The sequence below is a fragment of the Saimiri boliviensis genome, chromosome 2, assembly GCF_048565385.1.
Source record: "Saimiri boliviensis isolate mSaiBol1 chromosome 2, mSaiBol1.pri, whole genome shotgun sequence".
NCBI lineage: Eukaryota > Metazoa > Chordata > Mammalia > Primates > Cebidae > Saimiri > Saimiri boliviensis.
In genome coordinates this window covers 119,714,149-119,730,405 of record NC_133450.1, presented here as the reverse complement: position 1 = coordinate 119,730,405, position 16,257 = coordinate 119,714,149, and the positions used below count along the sequence as shown (strand labels likewise).

At 41.6% G+C, this 16,257-nt stretch overlaps 1 protein-coding gene across 2 annotated transcripts in view; it reads right to left on the bottom strand.

Annotated features, from left to right (window-relative positions):
* Positions 1-8,341: 8,341 nt before the first annotated feature.
* The window catches only part of SCG5 (secretogranin V), a 53,025-nt gene continuing 45,109 nt past the window's right edge, over positions 8,342-16,257 (bottom strand). For both annotated transcript variants that reach the window (XM_010346261.3, XM_003935751.4), the window contains exons 5-6: positions 12,827-12,880; positions 8,342-8,730 (exon numbers count right to left, since the gene is read on the bottom strand). In XM_010346261.3, the coding sequence (XP_010344563.1) occupies positions 8,635-8,730; positions 12,827-12,880 (150 nt within the window). In that variant the 3' untranslated portion in view covers positions 8,342-8,634. The remainder of the gene's footprint in view (positions 8,731-12,826; positions 12,881-16,257) is intronic.

The following is a 16,257-nucleotide window of genomic DNA, read 5'->3' as shown; positions in this document are numbered from 1 at the left end:
GATGAAGGACTAAGTAGCTCATCTAATTCATCTTGGGGAGACAGGAAAATACTTGTGGCAACAGCATTTTATCATGGTTGTAAGGCTTCTGAAACATAATTTCCAACTATAGGAGTGGTTTGCAGAGCCATCTGCGAGGAGACGGGCTGATTAGAAATGTCTGGGGCCTTAGAAATACATTCAGGTGAAGTCAAAGCATGTTCTTCAGATCTAGTAGATTTTTATGAGACTACTTATGGCTCGGTGCAGTTTAGCGGGCTTCTCATAGAGCAGGAGAGTTCCTGTATTCTACAGCCTTCCCTCCTGGGCTCTTCACCCATTCTCACACCATTTCTGGTGGCAATTGTGTGCAGGGTTTCCCCACATTCACTGTGTATCAGAGTCACTGGAGAAACTAAAAAATTAAAAAAAAAAAAATTGATCCTCAGAGCTTGCTCTAGACTACTGAATCAGAATTTCCTGGGCTGAGGCCCAAGAATCTGTATTTGTACAAAGCTCTCCAGATGATTCTGATAAGCAGCCAGGTTTGAGAATCACTGGTGTGGTGGAAAGAATTCTATTTGCATCTAAGCTCCACCACCAATTACCTAAGCAACTTCTAGAGAAGCCAACTCTTGGTCTATCAGGAAACAGAGAAAATGACGCCTACATCACAGAGCTATCGAAGAATCAAAGGAAGTTACATATGTGATCTATCCCAATGCAAATTTAGTAGGCTCCATTAGTTAATAGTTTGCTGATGACCTAGAAGCTTAAAAGGCTTTTCTTTTTTTGTTGTTTTTTTTGTTTTGTTTTGTTTTTTTTTTTCTAAAAAAGCACTTAGCTTCCTCTTCTGTGTTCGATTCCTTATGAAACTTGGTTTCCCCTTTTGTCAGTCACCAAGGATAAGGCCATATGTAGATGAATTATAAGACCATTATGCCATATGTTCTAAGAGCCTTCCGAGTTCATTGCTGCAAGAAACATTTAATGTATATTGTTTTCCGACATATCTCTCCAAATTGCCAGTACAATTTCCATTTCTGGGAAATTACATAGACATGTCTGGATCCAGTTCTTTTATTTTTGCATTTCCAACTGCTCTGCTTTCCTTCTTTCTTCCCATCAAATTCTTATATTTTGACAGTTTTAAGACCAGCTCTTCCTTGATCTTTTCCTTCCTATAATATATTGAATTGAAATGAGTCCATTTTCTTTGGTGAGCCTTCTCTCCAAACACAAAATACTCAAGTTCAGATTCTCCTTCTGTGAGTGGGTTAACATCACACAAAGTTTGTGGTTTCGTCCATCATAAACAAGAGTGTTTTAAATGAACTCTGTTTCTCGTCTCCCAAGAATCACAGAAAGGCTGAGGCAAAGTGAAATACATTTTCAGAAAGAAAAGTTACTTATTAAAAATAGCAGTGATAAAAATATGTAGATTGATTTAGTGAGAAGAATTTGTAAATTGTTTTAACTTAAAAGGAAACACTTGCAGGCATTCACAATGAATCAGGAGGAAAGCACTCTGGCTTCTTCCAAAAGCTGTTTACTCTCTTTGGTGTTCATAAAACATATCCAACAAAAGCCTTTTCTCTTATGATGCCAGGGAAGAAGGCAAATTGCATTTGAGAGCATCTGATCATACTTCAGTCAGGAATGTTACGGGTTTTGGTTGTGTGCCCAGTTGATCTGAGCATATTAGCAAACATAGTAATAATATTAGCTGCTGACAGTGTTTGGTATCAAACACATCCATTTGCAAAAAATAGAAGAAATACTATATTCATATTTTCAATGCTCCCCTTAAACACGGCAATGTGGTTTGAGTTGTGAATCTATTGAAGACATCTTTGATGAATCAACAGTCAAGGCATATGTAGAAAGTGATTTGGAAAATTTTTCCTGGGTTGTTGGTGCGGAAGGGAGATAGTGTTGGGACATCTCGCCATTCTCATTCTGGCTTTTTCATTGGTCCCTGCCACTCCCTAAGTCCATCTTCTGTTAAATGAAAGTAACTCTCTCTCTCCTATCCCAGCCTCTCTCAGAGTATTCTGGAGTATGATTGACTAATTGCAAAGAAATTTGACCTTCTTGGATTACTGGTGCCATCTAAATACCATGCATTATTCACCTGTCAGACACTTTAAAATAGGATGAGCCAAAGTGAAATCTTGTATAAGCTGTGGAGGATAAATAAGCTAACATCCCGACTCAAAAAACAACAACAAAAAAGGCAAGCATAGTGAAAAATGATAAAGGTCAGCCTCCGCTGCTACCTTTTTCATTCATACTATTGTACGTTTGGGGTCTATGTCATGGGGGTGGTTCCTATGTTAATCCTAATGATAAAGCTTGAGTTTGGTTTATATCTGTGCTGTAATTACTTATCTTCTTTAAAGCACTATTTCTTACTTTATCAACCAGGAAGGTGGGAAAAATAATCTCAAATTCTACAATTTTCACTCTTCTCCTTTGGAGCTGTTATCAGATAGTAGATTGATGGCAAAACTAAGATCAGCACAACTGGGCTCTACTTTGTTGATAGAGCTTCAGCTTACCTGGGCTTTGGCTATCCCTATGTGGAAAACATAGATCAGTTGTCTTCAACGTTTTTGGCACCAGGGACTGTTTTTGTGGAAGACAATTTTTCCACGGATGGCAAGGGGGCAAGGGGCATATGGTTTTGGGATGAAACTGTTTCACCTCAGATGATCAGGCATTAGATTCTCATGAGGAGTGTGCAACCTAGATCCTTCACGTGGACAGTTCACAATAGGGTTTGTGCTTCTATGAGAATCTAATGCTGCCACTGAACTGACAGGAGCCAGGCCTGGGGCAGTCATGCTCACTCGCCCACGGCTCACTTCCTCCTGAGCAGCCAGGTTCCTAACAGATCACAGGCCAGTATTGGTCTGTGGCCCAGGGGTTGGGAATCCCAAATATAGCTGATACCTGACTCCTCAGGAGACAGGCTTCTGGAAGCAAACGAACACCAAATAGATGCATTCCCACAGATGTTGAAGTTGGAAGAGAGGGAAAAACATCTATTTTTCTGCTGCTGTTTCTACTATGAGAGACGGTAGCTACAGGAAAAGTCACCATTCTTGTGTGAAGACAATGGCTTTTGTGTCAAGACAATGTCACACATCAGTGGTAGTGATGTGGTGGTGCCAGTGACACCAACCACTACTTTCTGACCTCTGGATTCCAGCTATGTGGGTGACCTTGAACTGGTTAAGCCCAGCTGTGGATCCCTGCCTCATGCTCCTCCACATCTTTAAATAACTTTGTAAGCACATCATTTCTTGCACTACATCCTTTCATCTGGAAATATCCAGAGTAAATAATTGATTTCTTGCACTGAAATCTGATGAATTCTAAATTTGGCACTAAATCGAGGTTTGACACAGGCGCTATATTACATAGAATTTATCTTCATATCAATTTGATGAGGCAAGTATTACCTTTCCCACTGGTTATGTGAAAGCACTCAGGTTCAGTGAGATGGGATTATCTGCTCAAGGCCACACAACTTGTAAGTCACAGAACCCAGAGTCAAACTAATTACAAATCTAATTGCAAAGTTTTTGTACCTAACTACTCTGCTCCCCGAATCCTGCCAGGCCTAGGCTGTTGCTAAAGCTAGACCTCAGGAAGCTTTGAGGAATATTACTTTCGCAAGATATACTCCTGGCTAGATATGCCAATGGATTTTGTAGATAATGTCCTGGAACACTTTGAAAGGTGATGTCCTGAATACTTCCCTGACCCCTCCCTTAGGACCATCCTCCAAGCTAGCTCCCCACTGAATGGCCAATGTTACCCAAAGTTTCTCTGTTCTAATCCCCAAGATGTGCCACAACATGTGACACTAGTGAAGGGCTGGCATATGCCTTCTGCACTGCCCATGTGGCTATCCCATGGTCAGAGAAACACTGGTCCATGAACACTCACAGCAGAACCCAATGCACTGTCTGCCCACAGATCTGCCTTGTAGGTGAGCAGGGCTGTCACATGGGTCTGGTCTATCTACCTAATAAATGAATCATGCATGACCATCATGGTGTGCAGCAAATTGACATATTTGGCAGGAACTCTATGCCTTGACACTTTCTGAACTACCAATATATGGGCAGTGATTCAGAAAAGAAGTGGGTAGTTCTACTGGCTGAGTCTAAGAAAGACTTGAGAACTATGTACACAACTTTAAATCAATCTGTAAACCCCACCAAATTGAGAGGTAATACCACCCTTCCCTCTGTACATAGTCTAAGATGATTTACCTTTTATGACTTCTTTAAAACAATCCATTGGCCGGGTGTGGTGGCTCATGCCTGTAATCCCAGCACTTTGGGAGGCCGAGGTGGGTGGATCATGGGGGCAGGATTTCAAGACCAGCCTGACCGACATGGTGAAACCCTGACTCTACTAAAAATACAAAAAGTAGTCAGGGTCATGCCATGTGCCTTTAATCCCAGCTACTCGGGAAGCTGAGGCAGGAGAATCGCTTGAACCTGGGAGGCCGAGGTTGCGGTGAGCCAAGAGCGCACCACTGCACTCCACTCCAGCCTGGGTGACAGAGCCAGACTCTGTCTCAAAAAAAAAAAAGAAAAGAAAAACATTCCATCTTGCTCATTCATTCAATGGCAAACAGTTATGTGGCGTGCAAGATATCAAGATAAAAAGAAAATGAGACACAGCCTGTGGCTTCAAGGAGCTTATAACCCAATTGAATGAGGCACACACATAATAAGTAAACAAGTATTCGGTGTGCTAAATTAAGTTTAGCCCAAAGCTACCTCCTTACATGGTGTAAGCTCAGCCTAAAAAGTTCTCTGTATGTAGCGAACTATAACCTGACTGGATGTGTACAAAGGCTGTAACCTGCACTTGGGCCAATCACTGAGATTCGGCCAAAGGCGGCCAACTGTTGAAACCATGTTCAGATAAGGCAAACACCAAAATGTAACCAGTCTAGCTGTTCCTGTTTGTTTTGTGGACCTCACTTCCCTTTTTCTGTTCACAAACTTTCTTCAACCACACGGCAGTGCACTGTCTCTCTGAACCTATTTTGCACATAGTTCTCTGATCAATTAAAGTCTGTTCGATTTAATCTGTCTAAGGTTTCCCTTTAACAGGTAATAGTGTACAGGGGAGAGTATCCACTGTGGAGTCCAAGAGACTAAATTCAAATCTCAGCTCTACCACTTAACTAGTTGAGGAGTCTTGGTTAAGTCATGAATCCTTCTGCCTCAATTACTTCATCTGTAAAATGTAGGGAGGGACATTTACATGAACAAGGTATACAGAGCCTGCTCTGTATATAGAGTAAATCTAATCATTATGCCCTGTTACAGGGACTGTATGAAAGTATGTGTGAGGTCCCTCAGGAACACAAAAAGGGATTATAAAAGAGAAATCATTAACCATGCCCTCCCCTGCCCACTCTCAGCTAGAAGAATGAGTTCCTCTAGCCGACACTCTCATCTATTCATTTATTTTTTTATTTATGAGATGGAGTTTCACTCTTGTTGCCCAGGCTGGAGTGCAATGACGTGACCTTGGCTCACTGCAATTTCCATCTCACGGGTTCAAGTGATTCTCCTGACTCAGCCTCCCAAGTAGCTGGGATTACTGGCATGTGCCACCATGCCTGGCTAATTTGTGTGTGTATGTGCGTGTATTTTTAATAGAGACGGAGTTTCACCACGTTGGTCGGGCTGGTCTTGAACACCTGATCTCAAGTGATTCACCCACTTTGGGCAGATCACAAAAGTGCTGGGATTACAGGCGTGAGCCACTGCACCTGGCCAACAATCTATTTTAAATAAATGTTCCCATTTTTCTGGCTCCCCTGTCACCCTGGCCAAGGCAGTGGCACCTTAGTGATCACCGTGTGACCCTGTGGCAGACGGAGGACCTGAAGAGTTCTGTCCCTCAGGCCCTAACCCTGTGGCTGGTAACTGTGAGATGTATCCATGAAGCTTGGTATCTCTAAAAGGTTTCAGAGCAAAGAGGAGGAGAAAAGATGTTTCTGCTGTTCCTTTGTGCCTAACTGAATAAACAGGAAAGGTCCTCCTCAAAGACTTGCCAAAGAAATCGAATTCTGTTCCAGGAGTCTTGGGAAGTGTGGAGTGGGGGTCCTGCTGCTTCTCATCGTGTGGCAGTAACTGTGGAACTGTAAATCAAGTGGATGACTCCTGTTTTCCAAGGTCCTATCACCTGCAGGTGGCTGCCCAACTCAGACAGACCCCCAGCTCGCTGGCAGAAACTCTTCCAACTCTGAATTGCTCCCTGCGGGAATCTCCAGGTGTGTTTTGGAACTCTGCATGGTTGGGTGCAAATACATTTGGAAGAGCCATCCCTAGAAGACTCAGCCCAGTGAACCTGGCATGTGACTCACTTTGAAGGTGGTGGAAAGGGAGGGTGGCTTTGCACAAATGCTGGAGGAAACACTCAACGATCTTTTTTTCTCTCTTGGTAGGAAGAACAGAGGAAACTCTTTTCTAGAATGACCCCATGACCGCATTGTAAACCCCTCCTCATGCTGTGTAACTACTCTGGGGCTCCAGCTGGCTGTGCCCACAGTGGGAGTTCAATCAGGATGAATGGCTGTGGTGCCAGCTCCATCCTCTTCTTTTGTTCTTCTCCACATGTCCCTGGGGTGACTACAACCACCTTCCTGGTTTCAAAGATCCTCAGCTGCAACACTGTGGGAAGGCTGAGACAGGAGATACTGACCCTCTCCAGCCCCCAGGCAAATCCCTCTGTCTCTGCTGCAGATGCCTAGCTGACTCCATCCAGAAGGAAATGCCTTTCTGAGTCTATCTAGTGGAGGTTCTCCTGGTCTTCTGCCTTTAAGTTTCCCATTTTTTTTGGTGAAAATCCCATCTCCTCCCAGCCACTCTGACTTCGCCATCCAGTTCACCACCACAAGCCCCAGCCAGATTTTCTCTCCTGTGGATCCCTCTGCTACTTCCCTAGCACCCTGAGGCAACTCTCCATTCATCTTCCTTTTTTGCTTCGTTACATTTTTCACAGCCTTATCTAGCCTTATTCTATCTCTTCCAACATTGCTGTTTCCAGGCCAGTTCTTACCATGATCTACTCTTATTTTTTAACGTTTAACTGTGGTTCTACTGTGGAAATTTTCAAATATATACAAACACAGAAATAAGTGCAAGCTGGGCATGGTGGCTCATACCTGTAATCCCAGCACTTTGGGAGGCCAAGGCGGGTGGATCACTTGAGGTCAGGAGTTCAAGAGCCACCTGGCCAACATGATGACACCCTGTCTCTACTAAAAATACAAAAATTAGCTGGGCATGGTGGCAGATGCCTGTAATTCCAGCTACTCGGCAGGCTGAGGCAGAAGAATTGCTCAAACATGAGAGGCAGAGGTTGTGGTGAGCTGAGATCATGCCACTGCACTCCAGTTTGGGGGAGGGAAGGAAGGAAGGAAGGAAGGAAGGAAGGAAAGAAGGAAGAGAGGGAGGGAGGGAGGGAGATGTGCAATTAATTCCCGGGTACCCTTGACCCAGCTTCAATAGTTTTCAGTGTATGGCCAGTCTTGATTATCTATAGCCCTATTCCCTCTCACCCCTTCACCTCATCACGACCACTGCATTATTTTAAAGCAAATCCAAGACATTGTATTATTTTATCTGTAAATCGCTCAATATTTATCCCTGAGAGATAAGGGCACTTTTTAAAAAGTAGCCATTATATAATACTATGTAACTCTTAAACCATACCAAAATATTCAGTCACTGCTCAAACTTCCCTGATTGTCTGATCAAAGTTTTTCTTAATTTGATTTGAGGCAGGATGGAAATAAGACCCACATACATTGTATTTCGCTCATATGTCTCTTAAGCCTTTTAAAATCTGTGATAGTACGCCACCATTTTCCCCTTCTACCATTTATTTGTTGAAAAAAGCTAGGCTACTTATCCTGCAGAGTCTCTTCATGCTGGATTTTGCTGGTTATTCCCAATGATGTGTTGAATGTATCTCAGTTCTACCACCTGTAAAATGGGGATAATACCAGAGCCATGAAGTTCACAGCATTGTTAGGATCATATACTAACAATGTATCAGGTTGTTCTAGTAAACAAAGAAATTGTTCTTTATAATGCTTTAAAAAGAAAACTTCATATGCCAATGCTTGCATATATGTTTGTTAAGATGCAGCCAAGTGAAATGTGTCAGCTTCTTCTCTTGAGTCCAGCCTTCTTTATTGGCGTATAACAATGTCCAAGGGCTAGATGAACTACATAATCAAAATCAAATGCCAGCTTTTTACAGACTTGGCCAAAATAGTACAACCTCAAACACCATTTTAAAACTGCAAGAAATCTGAGTCGTTCATAGTCTTGCTTTTTATTGTTGACATTCACATTTCAATTTTTATGACCATCTCAGATTCACATTTTTAAAATGCCAAAAAACAGAAAAGCTCTTATCTAATTTAGCAGAAAGTAGGGCCATCAGTGTGAAGACAACACACTATCAACATACAGCTACTTTTTATCCATAATTATCTATATAAGAAACATGCTGCCATTCACAGGGGCTCTATTAACACGTGCACATAAGCCATGCTGAGGCCTAACAGGTAATGTGGGTTTTCATCCATCCAGCATCTTCTCTTTACTCTGGGTCCTTATCCTCATCTGAAAAATGGGGGACAGACTTCTTTGCAACAACATTATCCAGTCTCTGTCCTTGTAGATATGGATTGATACTCTAAAAACAAAAAACAAAAAACAAAAAACATGTGATTTGGTGTTATATGTGAACATCAGGTATAGACATCTCAGAAAAGAAATGAACAAGAATTGTTTCTGGCCTAGTGGGTTAACAACAATACACCATTGGTACCTACCAACTACCAAACAATTATTCCAGTGTACTCATTAATACTTCAGTGGCATATGAAACATTTTCTGACTGATAGATGTCTCTAATTGTGTTTTTCACACAACTATAGAGCTCTTTATCAGATGCAATGTGGTCTCTTAAGAAATTATTATTCTTGGGGTAAGCCAAATCTTCGTAAGTAGTCGTTGCCACTAACATAGATACCAAGACCCATTAGAAAGATTAAGTATTATTGTATGGCCCTAATTAGGTAGGAGAGGGAATCTGAAATGTATTGAATTATATTTTGCAATAAGAATGTTCTAAAGGAGAAGAGTAGGGCCAAGTGGGAATTAGCATCTGAAGACTGGTCCCAGATCATCCTGTTGCTGAGATTGATTCTTCCATGCCAATATTTTACTAAAGAGAATTCCTTAGGGGCTCAAGCAATCATTTCCACCTTCCTTCAGTCAAATTCAAAAACCAAAGAAAAAAAGGAAGCTTCCCGGAAGGCTCCTTTGTTTTTGACTCAAGACTCTGTACTCTGAAATGACTTTCATGTGTTGGTATTCTTAATGAGTAAAGATTTTTCCATTCCTTCTCTAATACATATCTATTTTTTGAGGTTTGGATTTGAACTAGTAACTGAAACTTTACAAAATAGTATTTAGCAAGCAGAAAAAAAATTCAAAAGTTCTGCAAGATGTTTGTTTATTGAAATTGCCTTCCAATAACGGAACACAAATATAAGAAAGAAGCTGTAGTTACAAGTGATCGGCAATCCCTGTTGCACGCTAGATTCCCATGTATGAATGGATGTTGTTTACAGGTTGGAGCTGTCTTGTCTATGTCATGGCCTGCCATGACTCTTGAAAGGTGAGCAGACATTCTCCAAAAGAGAAGGAATGAAACTGGAGTTTAGCATTTACAAATGCTCTTTCACATTCTGACTGATAAACGCATGAATCATGAAAGCTCCCACTCACTCTGCAAAGATGCATCCAAAGAAGGTGAGAATTACAAAGTGAGCAATGTCCTCAGACATCTGAAAAGTGACATGTCACAAGACAACATCTTGCTGATAGTTCATCTTAAAAATATTTAAAATGATAAACGTTCCTTTTAGCAATTACAGTCGTTTGGCCTACCCTAGGGGATCATATCAGAATCTCTGTGTAAGCGGAGCAAGTGTGGACTGAAAAGGTATATTCCATATCAGAAACATTTTGTTTAGTAATATTTATTCCCAAAAATTCTAACATGTTAAAGGAGGATATGCGATGTTCAAGTTGATCAAATGTGGGATTAAAAGGTTCATAAGCTATTTAAATAAGATAAATAGATCTAAAATATTAACAAGATACAGCTTAAGAGTTTAAAAGTTAATAGTTATCTAAAGGTAGATTGACCTTTTATTTTTGAAGCAATTAGGAATTCAACTGGATTTGGGTAAGTACATAAAGTTGCATAAACCCACATGGGGCTTGGTTGCAACGTTGATAAGAAACATTTCTCACAGGAGAAAGCCCTGCCCAGACCTAGAACATGCAAAGGTTGGAGGAGAGGGGAAAAATTAATGAGGAAGAAAAAAAAGAAATCAGGTGAACTTTTTTGATAAATGTTTAACTGGGTATTAAATCCACCACTTAGGAATAATAATAAGCCTTGATTTTTGTTTTTTGGTTTTTGAAACGGAGTCTCACTCTGTCACCCAAGCTGGAGTGCAGCGGTGCAATCTCAGCTCACCACAACCTCCACCTCCTGGGTTCAAATGATTCTCCTCTCTCAGGAGCACACTACTATGCCTGGCTAATTTCTGTTTTTTCAGTAGAGACGGGATTTCATCATGTTGGCTGGGCTAGTCTAGAACTCCCGACCTCAGGTGATTCACCCACCTCGACTTCCCAAAGGGCTGGGAATACAGGCATAAGCCACCATGCGTAGCTGAGCCTTGGTTATAATTGTGCTCTGAAGAACTCAAGGCACTTGTATATTTATCTTCTCTCACTTGGGCAAGAGACTTGTAGGGTACACAGAGAACATTATTCCTATTTTACAACTGGAAGAACCACTAGGATTGGATCTTTACTTTCCATGTCCTCTGGAAACTCACAGCAGATGCTGAGCTTCGCTGGAAGAGGACTTCATTGTTCAAGAAAAGAAAGCTTATAGTTTCTTTATATTGATTCATGCACTTGGGGTGGGGGGGGGGCATGTTAAGATCTTCAGTCAAGATGGGAACAGTATCTGAGACCAATGTTGGGCAGGGCCAACTTGCTTCCTCATCAATCCATGGTTTATGGCATGACAATGGGTTTTTGTAGATGCCTAAGAATAGGAAGAATATGGTATCTCTAGATCAAAATGACCCTTCCTTTCCTAAATTCTAAGCGTTTCCTATGTGGAGGAAATTGAGACTAAAGTAAAATCCTTTGTAACGTGTCTTAGCCAGCATTCTGAGTTTTGGTAATCACTAGTCTCATGGAAAAATGACCTAAATCATGACCCATGGTCATTCAATGAGTTAGGGCAGAAGGAATGGTGGGCTAGGAAGTAGACACAATTAAAGTTTCAAGTTAAGTTATTCATTCTGGGTCAGTCATTGATCTTATTTGGAAATGTTCTTGTTGCACTGTAGGGAGTTATTCAAGCCATGTGACTGGTAAATTATGTGCATTTTGAGCTCCTAGAATAGAATTTCTTGATGTTCTCTCAAGACCACATTGTCCCCTTTGGACCCTTTCTGTCACCATCTGCTATTGGAAGCTGTCATCACCAAGAAAAACCCTTTAATAACCCCGGTAACTCTCTTCAAAAAAGATTTGTTTCCAGAGGTAAAAATGTTCTACTTCTTGCATAGAAAATTGCTGTAGGTCCTCTGTGTTTTGTCAGGCAGCACAGCGGCTTGAACCTTCTGTTGTGGGAGCCTGAGGACTGATGCTTAGGCCAGAAAATCCACACTTCTTGAAGCTATCTCTAAATGGATTTGGCAAAACCCTTCAGAGTGGCCACAATGACCACGTCCCAGATTCCCACATTTTGTGAGGTTCCAGGCACTTGCTCTTCTGAATAAATAATCTGTGGCTTTGAGTACATGGTTAGGTTTGTATATTTTAACTAAAACGGTCACTATCTCATAGCACTTTACCATGTAATAGCAGGGTGATTCCCCACCCCCTTTCATCTGATCAGAAAAAAGAGGCAGGTGGCCAGCCCCTTCTGCCTAGTAAGGTACCAATGGATTAGCAGAATGGACCTTGATCACTTATTAAGTTTTGATGTTATAAAATACACTGGAAACCCAAAGCAAATGTGATATTGGGTTTTACATGAGGCAACACTGTATACGAAGTAGCTAAATGTGGAGCACCTAGACCAAGTTCTTACCTTGGGCAGTCCTGGGATGGCTTAAAACTAAGCCTGTAGTAAATTCAACAGACAGCAAACACATAGATATAGCAGACTTACATCAGTCAGGCTAGGCCACAAAAAAAAGATATATAGGAGAAATAAGGTTTGCTCTTCTCATCTTTTACTCTCAAATTCCTTCAAAACTGTTTCCTGGAGCATGCAGCTCAGCACTTCCCTGTTTCTGTCCCGTTTTTATAGAACTGATACAGATGCGTGATTAGTTTTCCCCAATGGCCTACAGACCCTGGGAGGGCAGACAGACCCTCATGTCTCCCCAGATATGTACCACACTGATGGGGGAGGCAATACACATTTCCTGAACGAAATGGAGGTGATGGAATCACCGCACACTGGGCGTTCCACTAAAAATCATCTGCTAAAGCTTGGGGAAGCCATTGCAGAAACCAAGGGCAGACTTTCTGGGCGTGGCCGTCATCACAGAGACCAGTGTTTCTCAGGACTGCACAAGGGAGGATTCTGACTCCCCAACAAGTGAAGGTTCCAGCCTGTTTGCTTCCCCACTCAGAAAACTCCAAGCATCCCAGCAACAACCCAGCCGGCCGCGTGTTACCCTCCGCTTTCGTCTCTCTCCTCCCTTCATCTTCTCGTAAAGGAGTTTCTTGTTCTAGAATGGGGAGAAAAGAAAACACAAATGTGTAAGTATGGATCAAATTTGGTGAATGTCTGTTTTAAAAGCAATACTTGGTGTGTCCCCCGGATATTTGCATACACATATTTTGGAAACAAAACTAGATGAAAGGAATGTCGTGTCAGAAAGATAGACCACAAGAGAAAAGCTGCTGGTGGTTCAGCTTTTAATAAAGTCCTCTGCAATGCCCTGAGGCACACTAGTGTCATCAACAATCACGTAAACAGGGAAACAGGGAAATACGGCATTTTAAAACATGAGGGGTGCTGGAAACCCATCTCCTCACTTTGAACAGCCTTTGTTTAAAACAAATAATTTTATCTCATTTATTTTTGTCTCTAACTCCCTTTTTATAAACTGTACACATAAACTGCTCTCTAGAGTAGTGTCTGACCATTAACAACAATCCCCTGTGTAAATAAACGAGACATTCTGACTTCTGCAACCATTTCGTCTGTGGCGTAAGTCAGTGCCCCCAGTCAAGACAATTGGAAAACCATTTGGTCTATAACTTTTTTAATAGAGTGAACCTTTTAAAAACTGCCAAAAAACTTCTTGGCAGAAGGGAAAGTTATGCTGTGTCAGGGGGGAGGGCTCTGTTACCACAGTTTGTATAAGTGTTTCCACATATTGCTGTATTTCAAACACATAGTGGGCTTAAATGAGCTCTAGAATATCAGACACATGCTCAACAGATTTCCCTTCTATTGAGATTATAAAAGACAGAACACTTAACCTGAAGGCAGAAAGGGAGAAGGGGATTTGGGGGGTGGGGGGGCTTTACTTGTGTTGTTTTATTTATTTGATTTTTTTATCTGGAGGAAAATAATGTATAAAAGAGGTGATTCACTTTGTTCTAAATAAAATATCCTGACATTGATTTTAGAAAAAAAAAAAAAAAAAGACAATGACAGAGTTCTGATAAGGAACAAGTTTATACAACATGTATCCTCTGAGCTGTCCACTTATCCAGATTTATTTTCAGTGGTAGATTTGGAATTGAAAATGACAAATGCCAAGAATGAGCTTCATCATTTTTCATGTTCATTAAAATCCACCCCACCTGCAATTTACAACGCTTATCTCCTGCCCAACCTCAACTATGCAGGGAGGCGGTACCAGGAGTGAAGAAGCTTCTACTGCCAAAAACGCCAGTACTGGCTACAACCTCTATCTCCTGCCCACTTCGGGGAATGAATCAATTTAATAAGAGAAGAGAGAAAAGGCAGACTTGCAGATCGTTTCCTTGAGGAATGAGGATATTGCTGCGAGGCTCATTCTCTTCAGTCTGTGGTTGCCTTTCTGTGATAGTAAAAACTCCTGGGGCAAAGAATGTGGGAAGAGCTGGTGTTAGAGCTGGGAAGGCCAAGAAGGGTTGAGGACAATGGCTTCTTCATGTGCCCCATCGTTTTTAGCTGCCTGAGCTAAACGGAGTGCAGAAGAACCTGAGAGCCAGCACCGCAGGGTGAGATTGTCAACCAGCCCTGGCAGAGGTACCCCGTGCCATCAGCTGGGTAAAGGCAGCATCAGTTAATTCTCCATTAGAAGATCTTGGGGCAGATCATACCCATAAAAGTCTTCATTCAAAAAGAAATGCAAAAGGTCTGGCCAATCTTCCTTTCAAAGACGGTCCCCATATCTCCTTAAGAGCTAGGGTTAGGATTAGCAGGAATAGTGCTTCCCTATCCCTGCATGAAAGTGTCTGAGACATTCCTAATTAGCCCTGTTATTGTATGGACTTAAACGCAGAGATTGGCAGGTATGGTATGGGTAAGAGAAGCATACAAATTGAAAGAAAGGAAATCAGTTCTCTCTCCTCATATCCATTCCTTGTTGATTCTCTGGGGAGTGGTGAGCCTGTTTCCCATGTGAGTAGCAGGTTCAAGTTCATTAAAAGGGCTTTCCATGGTGCCATCAAGATTTTGGACAACTGTCCAGATCTTGGTTTCAAATTACACTCCTAAATGGAACCAGGGGGCTTCCTGGAGAAATATCTGATTCTAGTGCCAGGAAGGAAAGGATAAGAATTGATGAAGATGGAATATCTAATTAGGTCAGCAAGTAAAGAAGTGCTCAAAAAAATGAAGGGGAGTTGTCAAAAGGAAAGAAAAGCCGCTTGAGGAGATTCCCACTGGCCAAACTGAGGACAGTTTGAACATCAAAACACATAGTAATGTCCATTATGGAATCCATGAATCCATACTTACAGTATATAAATAAACAGATTTATGAATAAATAAACAGAGAAGCAGGGGAAACTCTTACTTAGAATAGAATGTCAACTAGTAAATGCAGAAAGAATAGTGGAGAAAGAAAATAATCATTTTGCAACTATCACCATTATCATTGAATCTGGTAAGCATCATCAGTGGATGCTGTATTTGTTGGTTAAAAGTTCAACAGGGAGCAGAATATTTACACAGCCCCCAAAGCATCTTCTCACAGATCAACTATTAATTTCCAAGGGAATTTTATACCAGAGAAACCTGGAGGGCACCACTTTAACAAAGTGAACAAAGTTAACAAAGTTAACACTACCAGTCATGAGACAAACTGACATCATGTGCTTCCTGATGTAAAATACTAAGCAGGACATATGGAAAAAAGTATAACTCAGGTCTAATCACATGGAAACCTGAGTCAAATCCACACTGAAGGGCGTTTGACTCAATAAACATGTTAAGGTCAGGAAAGAGAAAGAAAGTCAGGAAGGGGCCTGTAGTCCCTCATATCTCTGTGGCTCAGGCTCTGGCCGTGATCAGCTGCTCATGAACAGGCATGAAAGCATTTGGAAAGAAGAAACATTTGCTTTTTGAGATAACTTTTTCTTAAGTGAATATCACTCAGCAGTTAATGTGTAAAGAGGGAGTGGGTTGCTGGCATGTACAGTAGCCAGCCAGTGTGGCCACCACTGCTGTAGTCACACACATTGTCTGGAAAGCAGCCAGCCCTCGACAGGACTCAATAGGACTACCACACAGGACACGTTAGGAGCAATGAGCCATGAAAAGATGGGGAACGGATTCAGCTTGTAAAGTACTCTTGAGTCAGACGATGGGGTTCAAATCCCAGCTCTGTGTGCTGAGCAGGCTCCTCAGCTCCCCAAGCCTGAATTTTCTCATCTGGAAAGTGAGAATGACCGGGAAGGGCAGACTGAATGAGATTACTGAGTATTTAGAAAGGTGTCTGGCATCTAGTATGTGCTCAATAAATATTACTCTTTACTACTGTATTGTACTATTATGTACTATGTAACACAATTACTATTATTATTCAACTTTGTATTTTCATTCCCCTGCCTGGAAGGCATATTATGTGCCCTCAATAAATGTGTCTTGGTGCATTAACAAAGA